Consider the following 18,517-nt stretch of genomic DNA (forward strand, 5'->3'; position numbering starts at 1 on the left):
ATTATCTCTCAACCTTGGTGATCTTGTGCTCTTCCCACTCCCTAAATGAAGGCTACCAAAGGCAAACTGTTTTCCTTACTAATCCCATAACAGAAACAAAGGAAAGATAAGAGAGTTTTAAAATGTATACCCTTAAACTCTCGTTCGAGAATAATGGCCTAAGAAAACCTTTGCAGATACAAAGATATGCATACAAAGATGTTTGTTACAACACATTTGGGGAAAACCAAAGATTGAAAAAATAATAAAAGATAAATTACTGTCTGTCCACAAGATGTACAATCTTTTAAAACGATTTTATGTCAATAGTAGGAAAGAGTGGAGTCGAATACGTGGGAACATGAGTTGGCATAGCCTCTCTGACATGCAGCTTGGCCAATGCATCAAAATTTAAAATGCACAGTTCCTCTTCTAGAAAATTATTCTCCAGGCGCACCTTGGCATTTACATAAAGACATGGAACTGTCTTGTACACTGCAGCTTTGTTTGTAAAAGTAAGAAAAATTGGAAGCAACGTAATTCCACCAAGAGGAGACTGTTGGATAAACTAAATCACATTCTGCACAAGGCAATACTATGAATCCTTTTATTAAAAAGGAGAGTTTATATTCCTTTTTTTTTAGAAAAGGAGTCTCACTTTATGGCCCTTGGTAGAGTGCCGTGGCATCACAGCTCACAGCAACCTCCAGCTCTTGGGCTTACGCGATTCTCCTGCCTCAGCCTCCCGAGCAGCTGGGACTACAGGCGCCCGCCACAACGCCCGGCTATTTATTTGTTGTTGTTGTTGTTGCAGTTCGGCTGGGGCCGGGTTTGAACCCGCCACCCTCAGTATATGGGGCCGGCATCCTACGCGCTGAGCTGCAGGCACCGCCCAAGAGTTTATATTCTAATTTGGCAAAATCTCTGATATATTAAGTAAAAAATACTAAGTACAAAATAGGTAGTACAGTGTGCTCCCATTTGTGTAAAGAAAAAAGTGTATAAGAGCAACAATAAATACATGATTTGCACTATTCTAAGCTTTTTTGTTAACATTAACTTGTTTACTTTTCCCAACAACCCTATGAAGTGGGTACTGTTATCTTTGCCCATTTACCAGGGAGAGGCCACGTCTGTCAGACCGTGGAGCTGGAACACTTGGCAGTCTGACCTATTCGTAACCGCTGTGTTATCTCTCAAGGAATTCAGTACATATATTTGCTGGTGCAGGCAATATATTTGGAATATTAGCTTCATGAGGACAGGGACTTTTTTTTTTCAATTTTGTCCACTATTATATCCCCAGGGCCTAGAACTGGTTCGTATTAAGTCCTCTATGAATACTAGTTGAATAAACAGAATAACTAAATGGAACATACAAGAAACTGGACAGTGGTTCCCTGGGGAAGTGGGAGGACTGAGGAATGGGGATAGAAGTCTTATTTAAATTTTTTACCCTATACCCTTTTGAATATTTCAAATTTGTATCATGTGTGATCATCCATTTTTTTAAAATATTTTAAATGATGCGGCGGCGCCTGTGGCTCAGCTGGTAAGGCGCCGGCCCCACATACCGAGGGGCGCCGGCCCCACATACCGGCTGAACTACAACCAAAAAATAGCTGGGCATGGTGGCGGGCTGCTGTCGTCCCAGCTACTCGGGAGGCTGAGGCAAGAGAATCGCTTAAGCCCAGGAGTTGGAAGTTGCTGTGAGCTGTGTGATGCCATGGCACTCTACCCGAAGGGCATAAAGTGACACTCTGTCTCTACAAAAAAAAAAAAAAAAAAAATATTTTAAATGATGCTTGTGAATATTCAGTCACATGGGAAGGCGGCACTTACAAAGTCAACTGGAAAATGAGAATACAGATCTACCTACTCAGTGTATAAACACACATACAATACATTTATCTATAGTATAACCTAATGATTTATTTTTATTCTTTCTTGGGGATGTTCCAAATTTTAAAAATTTTCTTAAAGTGATTATTGTCTTTTAAATGTTAATATGCTCTTTTTTTCTTAAGACATTTATTATAGTAAACTCAAGAATACAGAAAGATCAAAGCCAACGTCCTCAAAATCCCACCGTAGAAAAATGCTATGGAAATTTTTAGTGAACAAGATCCGGGGCATCTTCTGCAAATCTCTGAATGAATGCACATGTACTCATCTCTGCAGACATGTGAGCAGTATGTGATTTCACAGCAATGGAATTGCTGTTTCATTCAGTCATATGTTTGCACGTTATTCCCCGATACACTTTGCATCATCCTCCCTGGATAGAGTTTCTATACTCCTCTCTCCCCACTGATGGGATTTAGTTTGCTTCCAAAGTTTTGCTATTATAAATAACGCTGCAGTAAACATTCTTGTACACGTATTTTGGTCACCTACCCACTCACCTCCCTGGTGTAAAAGGTACTATTTTATAATCATACAACGTGCTTCATTTCTGATGCAGAGAAGCACATTGATGGTCCAGTATGAATGTTTGCTAGCTTTTCCTCACATCTTTAATTTCTAGGGATTAAAAATTAACTCTGCTGAAATAGAAAGAGTATATTCAAGCCACAGCCAAGTGGAGTTTCTGGAGTCTCTATTGATCTTTGAACAGGATGACATGATTTCCATTGGGATGGAAGAAGTAAGTAACATATCAGGGGTCCTGATGTCACCGGATACTAGCTTTTCTGAGTACTTTCCCCATGTCAAAAACATGAATCTCCCTAGAACACTGTTACCAACTTTCATATGTTTTCAGGGGGCCGAGGTAGTCACCTTCTATGGAATGAAAGACGTTAAAGTCAGGAATTAATCTGTAAATTGACATAACTTTTACTTACCCTTTACAGGCCCTCATCCTGATAGCTGCTCTCATACTGAACAACTCTCTCTGCAGGTATTTGATATTTTGCCCCTCTACGGAGTGCTGCGGCCACACAGCAGCAACCAGATATCCTTCACCTTCTATGGGCACAGTAATATCATTGCACAGGCTAAAGCTCTGTGTGAAGTAGAAGGAGGGCCCACCTACGAGATCATGCTCAAGGGAGAGGCTTCCCTGATCAACTATTCCTTTGACACTAAGGAAATCAACTATGGATTACAGGTATTGCAAACCATCGGGTGGAAATTTCATGGGTTTGACTTAAACATCTTAAATGAATGTGTGTTTATAGATTAAAGATCATGCCTACAATCAGATTCACCCAACACCTATGGAGACTTTCTCTACTGTGTTGACCAGAGAGAATTCTCTCTCTCTCCCCCTCTCTCTCTCTCTCTTTTTTTTTTTTTTTTTTTTGTTGCAGTTTGGCCAGGGCTGGATTCAAAACCACCACTCTCAGTATATGGGCCGGCGCCCCACTCACTGAGCCACAGGCGCCGCCCAAGAGAATTCTCTTTCTTTCCTTAGCTCCAGGGTCCTCTGGACAATTGGCTTTGGCTCATCTCTGAGTATGGTCTTCGAAGCAGCTAGTCCTTGCTCTACCTTGTCCTTAAGGACCCCTGAAGTAGCCTCAGTTTGTAGTTATTGAACCTTCAAAACCGACTGGTAAATTATGTTAGCAAAATCCCAGGAAAAGGAATGTGACTTGCCTAGTTTACCTATGGCTCTTTATTTAAATGGGAAAATTCATTCTAGAACATTCTAAACTCACCTCTTCTATTTTTATTTTCTTTTTTTTAAACTGAGCAATAATAATGCAAAGAAAGTAACATTCACATTGTCAAATAAGAGTATGTCTATTATAGAATGCTTTGACTCTGAGGTTCAGTATGGAGTCATCAATTAACTTCTTATTTTTTCCAAAGGCTCAAAAAATAGACAACTAATATTTATAAATAAAAATAAAAGATAATTTCAAAAAACAGATCTTTCCAAATCTTATAGGTAATAGAAAAAGAAGAAATACTTCAAAATCATTTTTCTTCATATTTTTCTTACAAGATAGAATCCGAAGGCAAATTTTCTTAGTATAGAAAGCTTACTTTTGGGCGGCGCCTATGGCTCAGTGAGTAGAGCGCCGGCCCCATATGCCGAGGGTGGCGGGTTCAAACCCAGCCCTGGCCAAACTGCAACAACAAAAAAAATAGCCGGGCGTGGTGGCGGGCGCCTGTAGTCCCAGCTGCTTGGGAGGCTGAGGCAAGAGAATCATGTAAGCCCAAGAGTTAGAGGTTGCTGTGAGCCGTGTGACGTCATGGCACTCTACCCGAGGGTGGTACAGTGAGACTCTATCTCTACAAAAAAAAAAAAAAGAAAGAAAGAAAGCTTACTTTACGATTTTCTAATGTAACTTCCTGTGGTGAAGAAACTGCCCCCTCCACGGTCTTACCTACCCTAAAGCAGCTAGAACGAAGATCGGAGCCAGGTTTCCAGTGACCAGTGGTCCTCCTGACCTTCTAGGCACCTTTTTGTGATGCTAAAATGTGGCATCTGCATTGGGAGCAATCAATCTGGTGTCTGCGAGGCATGTTTGTTCCCCATTGTCAGGATGGTAGCAGCAACCCCAAGGGAGTCACTCTTGTCCTTCTCCTCTTCTTAAGCTGTTTGACCATGTCACAGAAAGGGAAATCATCCTCAAGAACACTGGGAAAGTTGGCTTTGAGTTCAAGGTTCTGAATGACCACCACTCCTCCCCAGAAAACCTCTTCCCTGGAGTGCCACGCATCCTGCCTGTCTCCGTAAGTAAGCAATGGGAAGGGCCCGGTTCAAACCTGCAGCCCAGACACCCGCGAGCGTTCACTGCCAGGATTATGGGTGCGACTTTTTCTTTTAATTAAAACTAAAGAACTCTCAGAAGCAAGAAAAAAAATAACTAAATCCAGGCCACTTCTCTCATTTATTATACAAATACTTATCAAGTCCTGTGTGAGTCTGTTTCCAGGCACCAGGGATATGGCAACTGACAAGGCAGAAGCAACCCGTGGAATTTTTTCCCTGATAATAAGACTAATTTATTTCCAGTGATGTCTTCACATATCCCTTGTAACTCCCGAGGACGTCCTCCCCACTGACTACATCAAATAAAAGCAACTTTTTATTAGCATGTGTGAAAACATCAGTAGACTGCAGTGAGCCAAATTGGCTTTAGAAGCAAATGGAGGAGGTGGTTCCCTGTTCCTGCTCTGCTATCTACCAGTTTTAAGGAACTCATGCTGAATTTTTCTCATTATGAAAATAGCACACGATTGTTAGAGAAAAATTGGAAAACATAAAAAAAGGACAAAGAATAAAGTTATAATCATCCCTAATCTTACAAGCCAAAGATAATGAATGTTACCATGATAGAGTCTGTTCTTCCCCTAAATTATCACATACCTCTGGGTTTATTGCTGGTCTCCGTATTGTTCATTGTTCTGACTGCGCCCCATTAATGCTATAATATTTTAATTGCTACAGTTTTAAAATACATCTCAGTATCTGTTAGGTCAACCCTTCTTTAGTTCTTCTTTCTCCAATTTGTCTTAGTTATTTTTTGAATTTGCTTTTAAGGTTTTGCAAACTTTCTAAGCTGTCTCCTTTTATTTTTTTCTTAGTTAATGATGAAAAAAATGGAAAACTATTCATTTGCCTGAGTAGACTGTTGGTCTCATCCCATGAATTTTAGAAAATTACAGATAAAAGAGTGGAAGTCAATTGTGTATATTTTATACATGTTAATATTTACTATTACTATTATAATTTTCTTTATTTTCTAAGTTGTCTAGAATTATAGTTTTATTTACAAGTGTAATTTTACAATATATTTTCCTGTTCAAATTTCTGAATGACTAAGATTTTTCGTTAATATTGAGGGGTTTGCATCATGGTAGGATAATATGCCCTCTAAATTCCTATTTAGTGAATTTATTAACATTTTAGTAATCCAAATTGATTTTTTTTTACCATTTTAAAATATTCCAAATTGATTTTTAATACAAATGTTTGGAAATAATGTTAGCTGGCTATAGAATGCAGATTATAATGAATTTCTATTAAATTAAGCTTAACCTGAATAATTATAGTATTCAAATCTTTTATATCTTTTTCTGTTAAAATTTTCTTTCCTTCTTTTTTCTTTCTTTTTTTTTTTTGGAAAGAGTCTCACTTTGTTGCCCCCGGTATAGTGTGGTAGCATGATAGCTCACAGCAACCTCAAACTCCTGGGTTCAAGCGATCCTCTTGCCTCGGCCTCTTTAAGCGAGACAAGAGAATTGCTTAAGGCCAAGAGTTTGAGGTTGCTGTGAGCTGTGATGCCACAGCACTATACCCAGGGCAACAGCTTGAGACTCTGTCTCAAAAAAAAAAAAAAAAAGAAAGAAAAAATAAATAAATGAACAAACAAACAAAGAAATAAAATCTGGATAAAAACCAATATATTGTTATTATATGTGTACCTGCTCACTGCTGGTGATCTTTATTAAGTTTTTTTCTCATCTCATTCTCTAATTTCTCTTCAAAGAATACACATTACTTATGACATAAAAAAATAAGAAAATATGTTTAAAAAGTATAAAGAGCCCATTCAAAACTGACTTTTAAAACATTTCCAAATAAATTGAACTGGTCCTGGTAATTATTTCCCCAGTTCAGATTCTAGCCTCCTTTGCCTTTTCTAATCACTTACAACCATGCAATTCTCCCAGATTGTATATTCTGATTACTTACCTAGAGGTTATAGTTTGACTTTATAATTTTTTAAGTTTAATTATATGATATTTTATGTATGCAAAAGAAATCTCTGTAATGTAATTGATTTAGAAAATGCTATCATAAAATGAACACCGTGACCTACAACCCGTCTTTAAATCCAGAAGATGACTAATCTATTTGTAACCACTCCTGTATTGCCATGTACGCACTTAGTACATGGAAACCCCCTGGGCGCCTCTTCTATCTGACGCCCCTGCTTGCTGGAGGTTACCCCTCCACCAGTAACCACCAGTCTGAACTCCATGTTTACCATTTCCTTTTTAAGACAATTTTATTACATACGCATATATGCCATCTTAAACAAAGTACTTTATTGCTTTATCAAATTTTTTGAACACCTACTGTTTCTTCCCCAGTATTTTTTTCCAGTACTGAGGATAGGGTGGCAAACAAAATAGACAGATATACTTGCCCTAGTGGAGCTTTTGTTCTCTGAGATTTTCTTCATCTTGAGCTTTAGAAAAATGGCATCATCAAATGTAGTCTATGCAATTTGCTTTTCCTCCTCATTTTGTGTTTCCAAGACTCTTCCAGGTTGTTGCACATGCTATAGTTCATTTCTTTTCACTACCGAATAACATTCCCTTTCTAACTACTGGAAATTGAAAGTCCATTTCTATTTCCCAGTCAGAGCACATTTGCATTTTCCCCCCAGCAGTTTGCTATTAGAAACAACCCGGCCATGAATAGACTTGCACATGTTTCTGTCCACATGCAGGAGAGCTTTCCTGGGGAGCTTTTCCAGGAGTGGAATCGAGGGTCATGGGCCATGTGCGTTCATCTTTATAAGGTGGTATGAAAACACCGTTTTCAGTGCTTATTCCCACTGACATCCCCATCAGTTCCTTCTGATGCATATTCTCAACAAAATTGGTAAATTGTACCAATCTTGTAGTTTAAAAAAAATTCTATTATGATCTTAGTTTGCATTTACCTGATGACTTAGAAGGGTGAGCCTTTCTTACTGTTTTTATTTATTTGTTTTTCCTATCGTTTTTCGGCCTTTTGGCTAAGATCAAGTGCATTTGTTTTTCCTCTTGTGAAATGTCTGTTTATATGTGTGGCCTATTTTTCTCTTGTTTTCTGGTCATTTTCTTATTGCTTCATAGGAATGAATCTTGGGGGAGGTGTGTGATGGAGACATAATCAGCCTTTGGGATTATCTAGTCCACCAAACTCCCAAAGTCAAAGTCCATTTGCAAATTTTAAAGTTCTCTCTGGTCTTTCCACCGCATAGGGTTTTATCAGTTCACGTGAGGAGCAAGTGTTGAAGGTTTACTACTTACCTGGAGTACCTGAGATCTTTGAAAGAAGTTTCCAGATACAGATTGCCCACCTGAACCCAGAAAAGATCACTCTAAGTGGAGAGGGAATCTTTCCCCGAATCTGCCTTGATCTCCCCAGGAACCTCAGAGGTATAGCTACCCATAATAGCATTTCCCCACCAGAAGACACAAGATACAGTTCAGCATTGCTTCTTTGAAGATTGATGGCTACTTACTTAGTTGGCTTGGAAATCCCTTCTTGTTCCCTTCAGTGCTGATCCTCAACTTCAAAACCAAACAACAAAAAAAAAGACAAAAGTTGAATTTGACTTGGTGACCTGAGTTCAGTGAGACAAGATCTAGCATATGGCAGTCCCAAATTAAGACCCTGGCCAGTTTTGCTGTTATTGAATTATTTACCAAGGGATGGGGAAATTTAGCTTCCGAAGGCTTTTCCATCCCATGCGTGTCCCTACTGGCCACAATGTCTCCCTGAGTTGTCCTTTCCCAGTAACACACTCATGGATGGCCATTGTAGAGGCCATGGAAGGCAGAGGCTGATGTACTTCTGGGAGTAGAAGTCTCCAAATATAAACTATACGGAAAGGCAACCAAGAGCTGCCCTCTTACTTTTGGCATTACCCAGTGGGAGGACTAGCTTAGCTCTTAATGGCTGCCTGCCCCTGTGCCTAGCCAAGGATGGTATACCTTCTGGACCAGGATGGTATTTCTATCTTGGCAAATCCTAAAGAACAGCTCTTTTCACCATAGACCCTCTCTAGCTCTTTCTTTCTGACATCAGGTAAAGGACAAAGGGTCAAGGAAAGCCCTCCCACCCCTCTTTTCTTCTACCCATTCCCCCCTAATCACTAACTCTCCTGTTGGTGTGATCCATTGAATTCTAATTCTATACTCCCCTATATAATATACACATGTAACAGAACTTTTATCCCTAAATCTATAATTTTTTTTAATTTTAATAGAAACAAACTTCTAAACTATTAAAAAAAACAAAACCCACTTTACCCTAAGCTGAGACCCTGTATTTTAGATACAACTCGTGTTTCTCTGACCTTCTGACTCCCCTGCTCTTCCAATCCCTACAGAAAATGAAAAGTATGAAACCTTCTTGAATCAGGCTAGAAAAAACATAGAAAAAGAGTACAACAAATATGAAACTCTCGATCACTTTGAGCTAATAACTGAGGAAATAGCTGAGGATGAACCTACGGAGGTAAGACTAACTCTGCCCTGCACAGAAGAAGTGCACAGAAGGACAGTGTGTGCAAAGGCCCAGGGGCAGGAGGGTCAGAAAGGAGAGGGATACAGCTAAGGCAAAGAAGAGGGAGATAGGATGGGCAAAATGAGCCCAAAGGTGAGCAGCCACTGGCTGGACCTATTAAGGGTTTTGGACTTTAGCCTGAGGACAACAGGAAGATACAAGAGTGTTTCCACCCAAGCCAGGTGTAATTGGTTTTGCATCTTTAAAAGATTCCTCTGGCTCCAAGTGGAGCTTTGAGGGGACAGGGACTTGGGTAGTTGAGAATAGATGTGGAAAGACCAGCTTTTTAAAAGCTGATGGAGTGTTGCCAGTGGCGGGGCTGCAGACAATGGCGATGACAGAGGGCCGAAAGAACTGGGCAAGTTCACTAAGTATTTCAGAGCTGGACTGGCCAGGATTAGGGATTGATTGGATATGGGGCTGAAACAGAGGTAACCTCTACGTGTCTTGCTTGGACAACAAAGTAAGGAAGAAGCGATGAAGTAAGAAACTCAGGAGGGAAAGCAATTTGGGGTGGGAGGGGAAGGAAAGGAAATGAATCCCTACAGATAAGACAGTTACTGAGCATGAAATTTCTGTGCCTCTTCCAAGTGGAGCATCTAGTAGGGAGTTGGAGCCATGGCTGGGACCAATTGTATAGCACGTAACCTTTGAGATGAGCTTTCCTCGTTCAGCATTATGCCCTTGAGATCCATTCAAGTCGTGTACATGAATGGTTCATTCCTTTTTTCTGCTGAGTAGTATTCCAAGGTGTGGATGTATTCATTTGTTTGCCCTCCCCCAGACCCTTCCCATGAAAATTTTAATACCACAAATATACTGTGTATATATTTATGTGCTGTGACCCTTTTGGAGGGCCACCAACCATTGTAATATCTAAGATATTTTCTACAGCACCCAACAAGAACCAATTTTCACCCCTTTTGTGGGGATACTATCCCCATTGAGAATGAATATTCTAGGAGAATTTGCTAACTTGCCCATCTCTCTTGCTCAAGTTAAGTGCTCATCTCCAGATGGAAATAGAACGACTTATAGTCCAAAGCTATGCACTAGAACATCAGCATTCAGTCATCCCCCAGGCCACCGACACTACCTGCTGCAGCAATTGGAATCTCCGCAAACTGATCAAGTGAGTGCCCTTCTGTGTTGTGTGTTTCAAAGGGTAGCAGAGCAAGCCATGGAGCCTTGCAGAGTCCTCCCTGAAACATGGGTTGATCGTCTAGGAGTGAAATCCACCCTCCTCGTGCGATCTGCCTTTCCCCAGCATCAAGCCAACAGGGCAGGTTTCTGCCTCTTCAGGTCAGAAAACTCCAGCTTTGCCTAACAGACAAGTCCTATTTCAGGCCCATGCCAAATGTGTTCTGAGATGACAGCTGACTTGGTGTGAACTTCTGAGGAAGTTCTGTTGTTTCTAGGATCCATTCTGGTGGCTAGTGATTGTTCTCCTCTCTGGAGAGTAAAACTGTGCACGGGACCTCACATTCTCTCACTTTTGAAAAGTAGCCTTCCAGGTTCGTGAGTGACTGATAAGGAAAGCTTGTTCCTGTTTCAGAGTCCAGCTGCCAGAGTATACCCTGGACTTTGGCTACATCGTCCTTGGTGAGGTCCGAACCCACATCATCAAGATCACCAACACAAGTCACTTTCCAGTGTGCTTCCATGCAGCAAAGCGTGTCCTTCAAGACACAGGTAACCAGGCTGGGGAGACCCTTTCCGATCGCACTCGGTCCTTTCTAACAAGGAACCCATCTATACCGTCCTTCTGGAGCAAAACATTTTTGTGTCTGCAGGGGTCACCTAAAAGAGATGCTGGGCCATTCAGGGGTACTCCAAGTGTTCATCCTGCCCCAGAAAGGGCTCTGTCTAGAGCAGCTTGTGTTTGCTGTTTCTCTTTCCCACAAAGAAGTTTTGTCTTGTCCTCTTCCAGGATTCAGTACCGAGCTGGATCGTGTAAAGAATCTGCCTTATGGTGAAACAGAAACATTTGAAGTGAGATTTGACCCACTAGGGGCCAATCTCCCTGTTGGAAACAAAGAAGTCATGCTGCCCATCAAGGTAGGAAGCACCATGGGGCCCACCCAACACTCCAGGTACCCAGCCTTGCCAGTTGGTCATGCCCTTGGGATGATCCAATTATTATGTCAGAGCTATGAGTCTTCCCCCAACCTCATGCCACATGGTAACAACAATTTTATACCCACTCTAGGTAGTTGGAGGGCCAACAGTTCACATCTGTCTCCAAGCCAATGTGATCATTCCTGCCATGACTCTGTCTTGTGAAAAAGTGGAGTTTGCCGCGATTCAGTGTGGACAATGCCTGGTGGAAACGATTCAGCTTTCCAATCACCTCCAAGTCCCTTGTGAATGGTTTGTCCATACCATAAAGATTTCTGGCAAGGTAAATGAGTCATGGCCCCTTGGTCCTCTTGGTCCCACTTTCCCTATCACTGTTTCAATCCTAAATATAGGCCTTCATTTTCATGATTTCAATCTCCTGCTCAAAGACTTTTTAGTGGCAATCATTGCCTCCTGAATAAAATCTGGGCCCTTGACCCAACATCTGAGGCCCTATCAGATCATAATGTCAGCTCAGATGTCTTTGTACCTCTGATATCCACTCATTCCTTGACACCTGAGAAATACTCGGGAAATGCACGTCGTTGTGAGTGGAAGATGAAATGGGTCCATTCTCCATAGGAGATAATCTAATTATCTGATATTTATAAACCAGCTGGATAAACATATGCCAAAGTACTTAAGACAGAAGATACGAGCTGAATTAAAGCCAAAGACACGGATCTTTGAGATCCAGCCCACGTCTGGAGTCTTGGATCCTGGAGAGAGGTCCAACGTACAAGTGAAATTCATGCCAAAAGAAGAGGTGAGCTTTAAAGAAATGTGACTACATTTAGATTCCCTGGATCTCGAGGTTTGCTCAAAGTCCATGCTTGTTTCAGTCTCACGGGAAGCCCTTTTGAGTGCCTTGGGCCTCGCTATTCTGCATCTGGCATCTCACGCGCTTGCTGGTTCACGTGGGCGCTGTGTGGCCCAGTGGTCTGCAGCCAGCAGACCTGGGTAAGAGGCCTTCTGCCTCTGCATGCACAGTTTGTGCTCTTGAACAAATCACTCAGCTTCACTAAGCTTCAGTTTTCTCAAAGATGAAATAAAATTTATATGACATATCAAAAATCCCTTTTGTAATTGTGAAATCCACTAAGCTCCAAAAGCAGGGAGATGGGGGGATTTCCTAAATTTCAGACTACTTAGTTTTCAGAATGAAACATTGCACCTGCAAAAATACTAATGTTTTGTGTTACTGGGGACCAGCACCGACCCTGCTGAGAGTTTTAGGTAGCACAGGGTATATGCACTTGTTTTTACCTTTATAAAAATCTGAATTTAAAAGTATCTGGCCCCTGGGATTCAGTTATATCAGTTACCTGTAATAACTACCCCAAAGGTCATTTGAAAGATCAAATACACAGCATTGAATAAAATATACCCAGCATGCTGCTCAATGTGTAGTGTCTTGATAGCTATTAACTGCGAGCATCAGTAGTCGTGATAAGTACTTGCTGGTGGGTAGGCTCCCCTGAGCCTCACAAACATTTCTTTTGTAACCACCACCAGCACAAAGTTATTCCTGACCAAGAACAGAGTAAAAGTAATAAAATTTAGGAACCGAGAGGATCTCAAGAGGTTGCACTGTAAAGACTTTTATTCACAGCCCTGAGCATTTGGGATGTTTTCCTCTATTTTATTATTTTGAAAGAAAAATTGATGTACATTTTATAGACTACCTATGGTTAACTCCCACTTTCCTGGTAATGGCTTTGAGGAAATGCTTAAGAATCTGCAGTGGAAAAGAAGAAAAGTGAATGACTTCATATCTCATTCTAAAATAAAACCCATGTTTCTAATCGTTATCAAAATCTCTCAAACCCTTTTAAAAGAATATTAATAACATGTTCATCATTCTTAAAGAGTCTTAAGACTGTCCACAGGTTTACTCAAGCTTTTGGATTTTTTTCCATTATTGAATGAGGGAAATATCAGTGAGATAGTTTTTAAGAAATAGATGTGTTAAGACAGTTTCATAAATGTTGAATTCTCATTGGTCAAAGTTAAAAAAAGAATGTTTCCAACAAGGCTCGGTGCCCGTAGCACAGTGATTACAGTGTGGGCCACATATACCAAGGCTGGTAGGTTCAAACCCGGCCTGGGCCAGCTAAACAACAATGACAACTGCAACAACTACAACAACAACAAAAATAACCAGGGATCGTGGCGGGCGCCTATAGTCCCAGCTACTTGGGAGGCTGAGGCAAGAGAATCTCTTAAGCCCTGGAGTTTGAGGTTGCTGTGAGCTGTGATGACACGGCACTCTACCGAGGGTGACATAATGAGACACTGTCTCAAAAAAAAAAAAAAAAAAAGTTTCCAACAACTGAAAGAGGATTATTCACTGAACACAAGGAATTGGTTATCCCTGTAACCCACCCAATCTAATCCTGCACCTCTGTCAGTATCAGAGAAGTCACTGACGTCCACGCTAACAATTCTTAGACATTACAGCATGTCTTCAGAACATGTGTTCAGGACACTGCTAGAAAACAAAGACATGGATGAAATGTTTTAGAAAGCAATTAAAATATAGAAGTTTGGGCCACATGGTGCTAAGCCCATAGCCATACAAAAAGCCTTCTTAGCTAATAATTTATTCTCTTATTATGTTCCACAATAGCTATTTCTATGTGTATACATGTCTGTATACGTGCCATCCATTTAATTTCTTCCCCTTCGAGCTAAGACAGGAGAAGCTCTTCAAATTGTATTGCCACTCAGGGCCCTAATCCCAAGCCATGAGCCCAGCTGTATCGGAATGACCTGGGAATCTGGCTAAAAAGGCAGAATCCTTAGCTTTACCCTGTCCCTGCTCAGTCAGGATCTCTAGGGATCAGCCCTGTGGATTTGTATGTTTCATATTATGTCATTTCCCCAATAGAATCACATTAGGAACACCTGAATGGAAAGTAGATTTTTATTCCATTTTGAGAGAACTTGTTAGTTATGGTATCATCCACTGGTCCCTGATTATAATTACACCCAGTGAATGGAATGCCCTAGCTCTGGCTTTCTGCCAAACTTGGGAATGCCAAGGGAATATACAAAGTACACACGTCAGAATCATTCCTCCCCAGGAACAAGGGAACTGGAGTATTTATACAGTAACTCCTGAGAGTCATTGCTTGAGAACTGCTCCCAGAAGGTGTTACTTCCTTGGCACTTTTGCCCTGCTGTCCCCTGCCCGTGGGCAGCAAGGCCCATGAAATGAGAGCCTTCGGGCCTAAGGACACAGATAGAGGCAGCTGTGAGTCTGAGCACACTGGAAAGTCTGAGGGACATGGGGGTGACATTCAGGCTGCCACAAGTGATGAAGCACTTGGTACAGTGCCTGGCATGCTAGATACTGTGTATAGGAGTAATATAAATCACTCCTATGCAACTTTATAAGAAAATTCAATCTAAACAGACAAGTTTTTCTTCTCAGTGGTGTTCAGTTTTATGTGGCATGTAATAGAAAAAAAAATCAGATGTTTGTTTGGTTTTTGTGTTTTCCAGAAATTCTACAGCCAAAATCTTGTGTTCCAGATTGCCCAGAATGCTCATAAGCTTACGCTGGTGGCACAAGGGCAAGGTCTGGAGCCACGCCTGGAATTAAGTCCTTCAGTTTTGGAGCTGGGGCCACTGCTGCCTTTTGCACCTGGAGACGAGGCAGAGGTGATAGTGAAGAATCCCTGCAACTTCCCCATTGAGTTTTACTCCTTAGAATTTGACCAGCAGTATCTCACAGAAGAAAAGGTGAGCAGAGGCCAAAGCTCAGCTCCGTTTTCCTCTGTGTGCTGGGCCCTGCCATGTGTTCATGCTCTCTTCTCTGGGTGAAGAAACTTCCTTCTGACATTTCCTCTTAAACCCTTCCTTGTCAATTGAATGATCATTTCTCTGTAGCTTTTCTGACAGACCTTGTTTGACATGAGCAGAATACATTGCTTCTTTGTGATTCCATTATTCATTGTAAACAACTAATTGAAAAACGAACGCACATTCAAGGTTAAAATTCAAACAGTAAAGAGCTGTAGGCAGCAACCTACCTCTATCATTATATTAGAAGTAGAGTTCTTTGTAGACTGTATGTAATTGGGTAGTTTGTGTGTGTGTTTTTTTTTAAATAAGCTCTCCCAATCTCTGTCTTTAGTTGTATTCAGACCATTTACATTTAATGTAATTGTTGGTATGTTAGTGCTTAAGTCTGCCATTTCATGTATTGTTTTTTGTTCTGTTTACTTTTTTCTGCCTCCCTGTTGGTTGCTTCAACATTATTTAGAATTCCATTTTTATTTACCTAGAGTGTTTTTTAATGTATCTCTTTGTATAGCTTCTTTAGTTATTTCTTATAGATATTACATTATGTATGCATAACATTATAATCAACTAGTATTGACATTTTACCAGTACTAGTGTAATTTAGAAACCTTTCTTCCCTTTGTCTCCCTTTATCCTTCCTATTTTTTAATACAACTGTCTTAAATATTTTTGTATTACAATTGTCAAACATAAATTAGAAAACTCCACAGAAGGAAAATGAATTATATCTACCTATCTTTTTATTCTTTCTGTTCTTTCTTCCTTTCTGATATTCCAAAGTTTCTTCTAATGTTATTTTCTTTCTGTTTAGAGAGCTACCATTAGCTGTTCTTTTAGTGCAGGTCTGCTGATAAATTTTTTTTTAGTTTTCTCTTCATCTGAGCATGCATGTCTTGATTTCCCCTTCATTCTTCAATGATTTTTTTTCACTGGGTATAGAATTCTGCCTAAAAGTTCTTTCAGCCCTGGCCTCTATAGCCTGATGAGAAATCCAGTGTTATTTGAAGTGCCTTTTATCTGTAGGTAAGATTTCTTGTCTTGCTCTCCACTTTTAAGAATCTTTCTGTGCCTTAGTTCATGGAAGTTTGACTGCAATGTGTCCTTCCTTTGGTTTATTTGGTTTGGGATTTTCTCAGTTTCTTAAATCTGTAGATTTTTATTTTTTGTCTTTTTCCCAATTTGAAAAATTTTCAACCAGTTTTTTTAAAATTTTCATTTCAAAATATGAAGGGACTACAGATCTTTGTGCTACATGGCTTGAGTTAGGGCAATAGGTGTGCCTATCACCTGAGTAGTGTTCATTGTACTCGTTGGGTGAGTTTTTACCCTTCCCTTTCCCCCCAATCCGCTGTTTGATTTTCTGACTTTTACTTTCCTCTGTGTACTTGTGTGCCTCTTAGTTAGTTCCAATTTATTAGACAGTATAGGTGGTATATTTATTTATTCTTGAGATACTTTACTTAGGATAGTAATCTCTAGTTCCTTCCAAATTACTGCAAAAGGCATTAATGCATCCTTTTTTATGGCTGAGGATTTATTTAAGACTCTTTCAACCTCACATTCTTTCTATTCTCCTTCCAGAACTCAAATTACACTAATGTTAGATCTTTTGTATAGTCTCACAGTTCCCTAAATTAATTTTTTTTTTTTTTGAGACAGAATCTCAAGCTGTAGCCCTGGGTAGAGTGCCATAGTGTCATAGCTCACAGCAACCTCCAAATCAGACTCAAGCGATTCTCTTGCCTCAGTTTTTCTATTTTTAGTAGAAAAAGGATCTTGTTTTTTGCTCAGGCTGGTCTTGAACTCATGAGCTCAAGCAGTGCACCCACCTCGGTCTCCCAGAGTGCTAGGATTACAAGCGGGAGCCACTGCACCCAGCCCCCTAAATTAATTTTTTTAGAATTTTTTTAGTCTATTTTTTTTCTGCTGTTCAGATTAAGTCATTTCTATTATTTCATCTTCAAATTCACTCATTCTTTCCTCTGTGTCTTCTATTCTGCTGTTGAACTCCTCTACTGAGTTTTTTATTTTGGTAAATATATTTTTCAATTCTAAAATTGTTACATGGTTCTTTTTCATATCTTGTGTTTCTTTGCCAAGACTCTATAAATTTGTTTCAAGTATGTTCATGATTGTTCATTAAAGCATTTTTATGATGAGTGCTTTAGAATCTTTGCAAGACAATTCTACTATTACTGTTATCTTAGTGTTGCTGTGTATTCATTTTCTTTCCTAATTCAAGCTGAAATTGTCATGGTTATTAGTATGATAGAGGATTTTCGGTTAAATTTTCTGTTTTAGCTAGCCTTCTCTGACACTGCTTGGACAAGGGGGAGAGGTACTGCCTTCTTACTGCCAGGTGGGAGTAATAGTCCAGATTCCTCTTTAGCCTTCTTTGACAATAACAGGAGGGGCTCCTCATTGCTACTTGGCAGGAATGGTAACTCTCCCTGCAAGGCCTCCTTTGTCATCTCCTTGGCTGGGAAGGGCACAAGAGTCTCTTTACTACTGACCTCTACTGACTCCATATGGGGGATGGAAGAGCTGTGGTACTTCCTAGTACCACTGGGTGGTGATAAAATCTCTGACTCTCTACTAGACCTTGTCTGACACCACCTAGCAGAGAGGAGGAGGGGGCACCTCTTTACCACCAGATGGAGGTGAAAGTCCAGGCTTCCCACATGGCCTTTACTGATAGGTTTGTAGGGAGGTGAGGTCTCATTAGCCACAGCCAAGGAAAATAGTCCTAAGATATCCTAGACTCAATAAGTCCATTTCCCGCCCACATCTGGAGTCAATCATTTCTCTGAGGGTCCCTGGTTCCATTTAGTAGGAAATGGTATTTATAGATCAGAGTCTGGACCACTGAGTTGTGACTCCTTCTAAGTCTTTTTAGTAGACAGAATTAGGAAATACTGTATTTAAGAGAGAGAAAAAAATCTTAATGCATAATGATATTTCAGACTCCAATTTCAGCTACAAGTATTTTATCTAAATTCTTTGATAGTTAGTTGTTTCTGTTTTTTCTTAAAAATCTTGGATATTAGCTTACATATCAATTTATCGTATAAAATATATATTTAATAGTTTCACATTTCACATATCAATACCAATATTCCTACCAACAATAAGACCACCAAGTCCTGTTATCCACAAGCATGGTACAACCTCTAGCTGCTCCTCCAGATCCACGTTTCACACTCACACCCGGCTCTCCTGCCTTGAACTACACCACCTTGTCTAATACCCTTAGAGCCCTACTCCTTAGAAATGGCTTCATAATTCCCTACTTTGAGTAATGATGAAATTGGCTAGTAATCTCTTTTTCCCTCGTCCCTCCCCACCCTATAATTTAAAATGATATTC

The 18,517-nt window shown here is 40.2% G+C and overlaps 1 protein-coding gene across 4 annotated transcripts in view; it reads left to right on the forward strand.

Annotated features, from left to right (window-relative positions):
- Window positions 1–18,517, forward strand: part of HYDIN (HYDIN axonemal central pair apparatus protein) — a 362,157-nt gene that overhangs the window by 235,376 nt on the left and 108,264 nt on the right. For all 4 annotated transcript variants that reach the window (XM_053606972.1, XM_053606955.1, XM_053606945.1 and 1 more), the window contains 11 exons: window positions 2,507–2,626; window positions 2,882–3,091; window positions 4,528–4,665; window positions 7,914–8,091; window positions 9,048–9,175; window positions 10,222–10,355; window positions 10,779–10,915; window positions 11,154–11,281; window positions 11,433–11,624; window positions 11,958–12,107; window positions 14,849–15,088. In XM_053606972.1, coding sequence (XP_053462947.1) covers window positions 2,507–2,626; window positions 2,882–3,091; window positions 4,528–4,665; window positions 7,914–8,091; window positions 9,048–9,175; window positions 10,222–10,355; window positions 10,779–10,915; window positions 11,154–11,281; window positions 11,433–11,624; window positions 11,958–12,107; window positions 14,849–15,088 — 1,755 coding nt within the window. The remainder of the gene's footprint in view (window positions 1–2,506; window positions 2,627–2,881; window positions 3,092–4,527; window positions 4,666–7,913; window positions 8,092–9,047; window positions 9,176–10,221; window positions 10,356–10,778; window positions 10,916–11,153; window positions 11,282–11,432; window positions 11,625–11,957; window positions 12,108–14,848; window positions 15,089–18,517) is intronic.

Source organism: Nycticebus coucang, chromosome 2 (genome assembly GCF_027406575.1).
Source record: "Nycticebus coucang isolate mNycCou1 chromosome 2, mNycCou1.pri, whole genome shotgun sequence".
In the NCBI taxonomy this organism is placed as follows: Eukaryota; Metazoa; Chordata; class Mammalia; order Primates; family Lorisidae; genus Nycticebus; species Nycticebus coucang.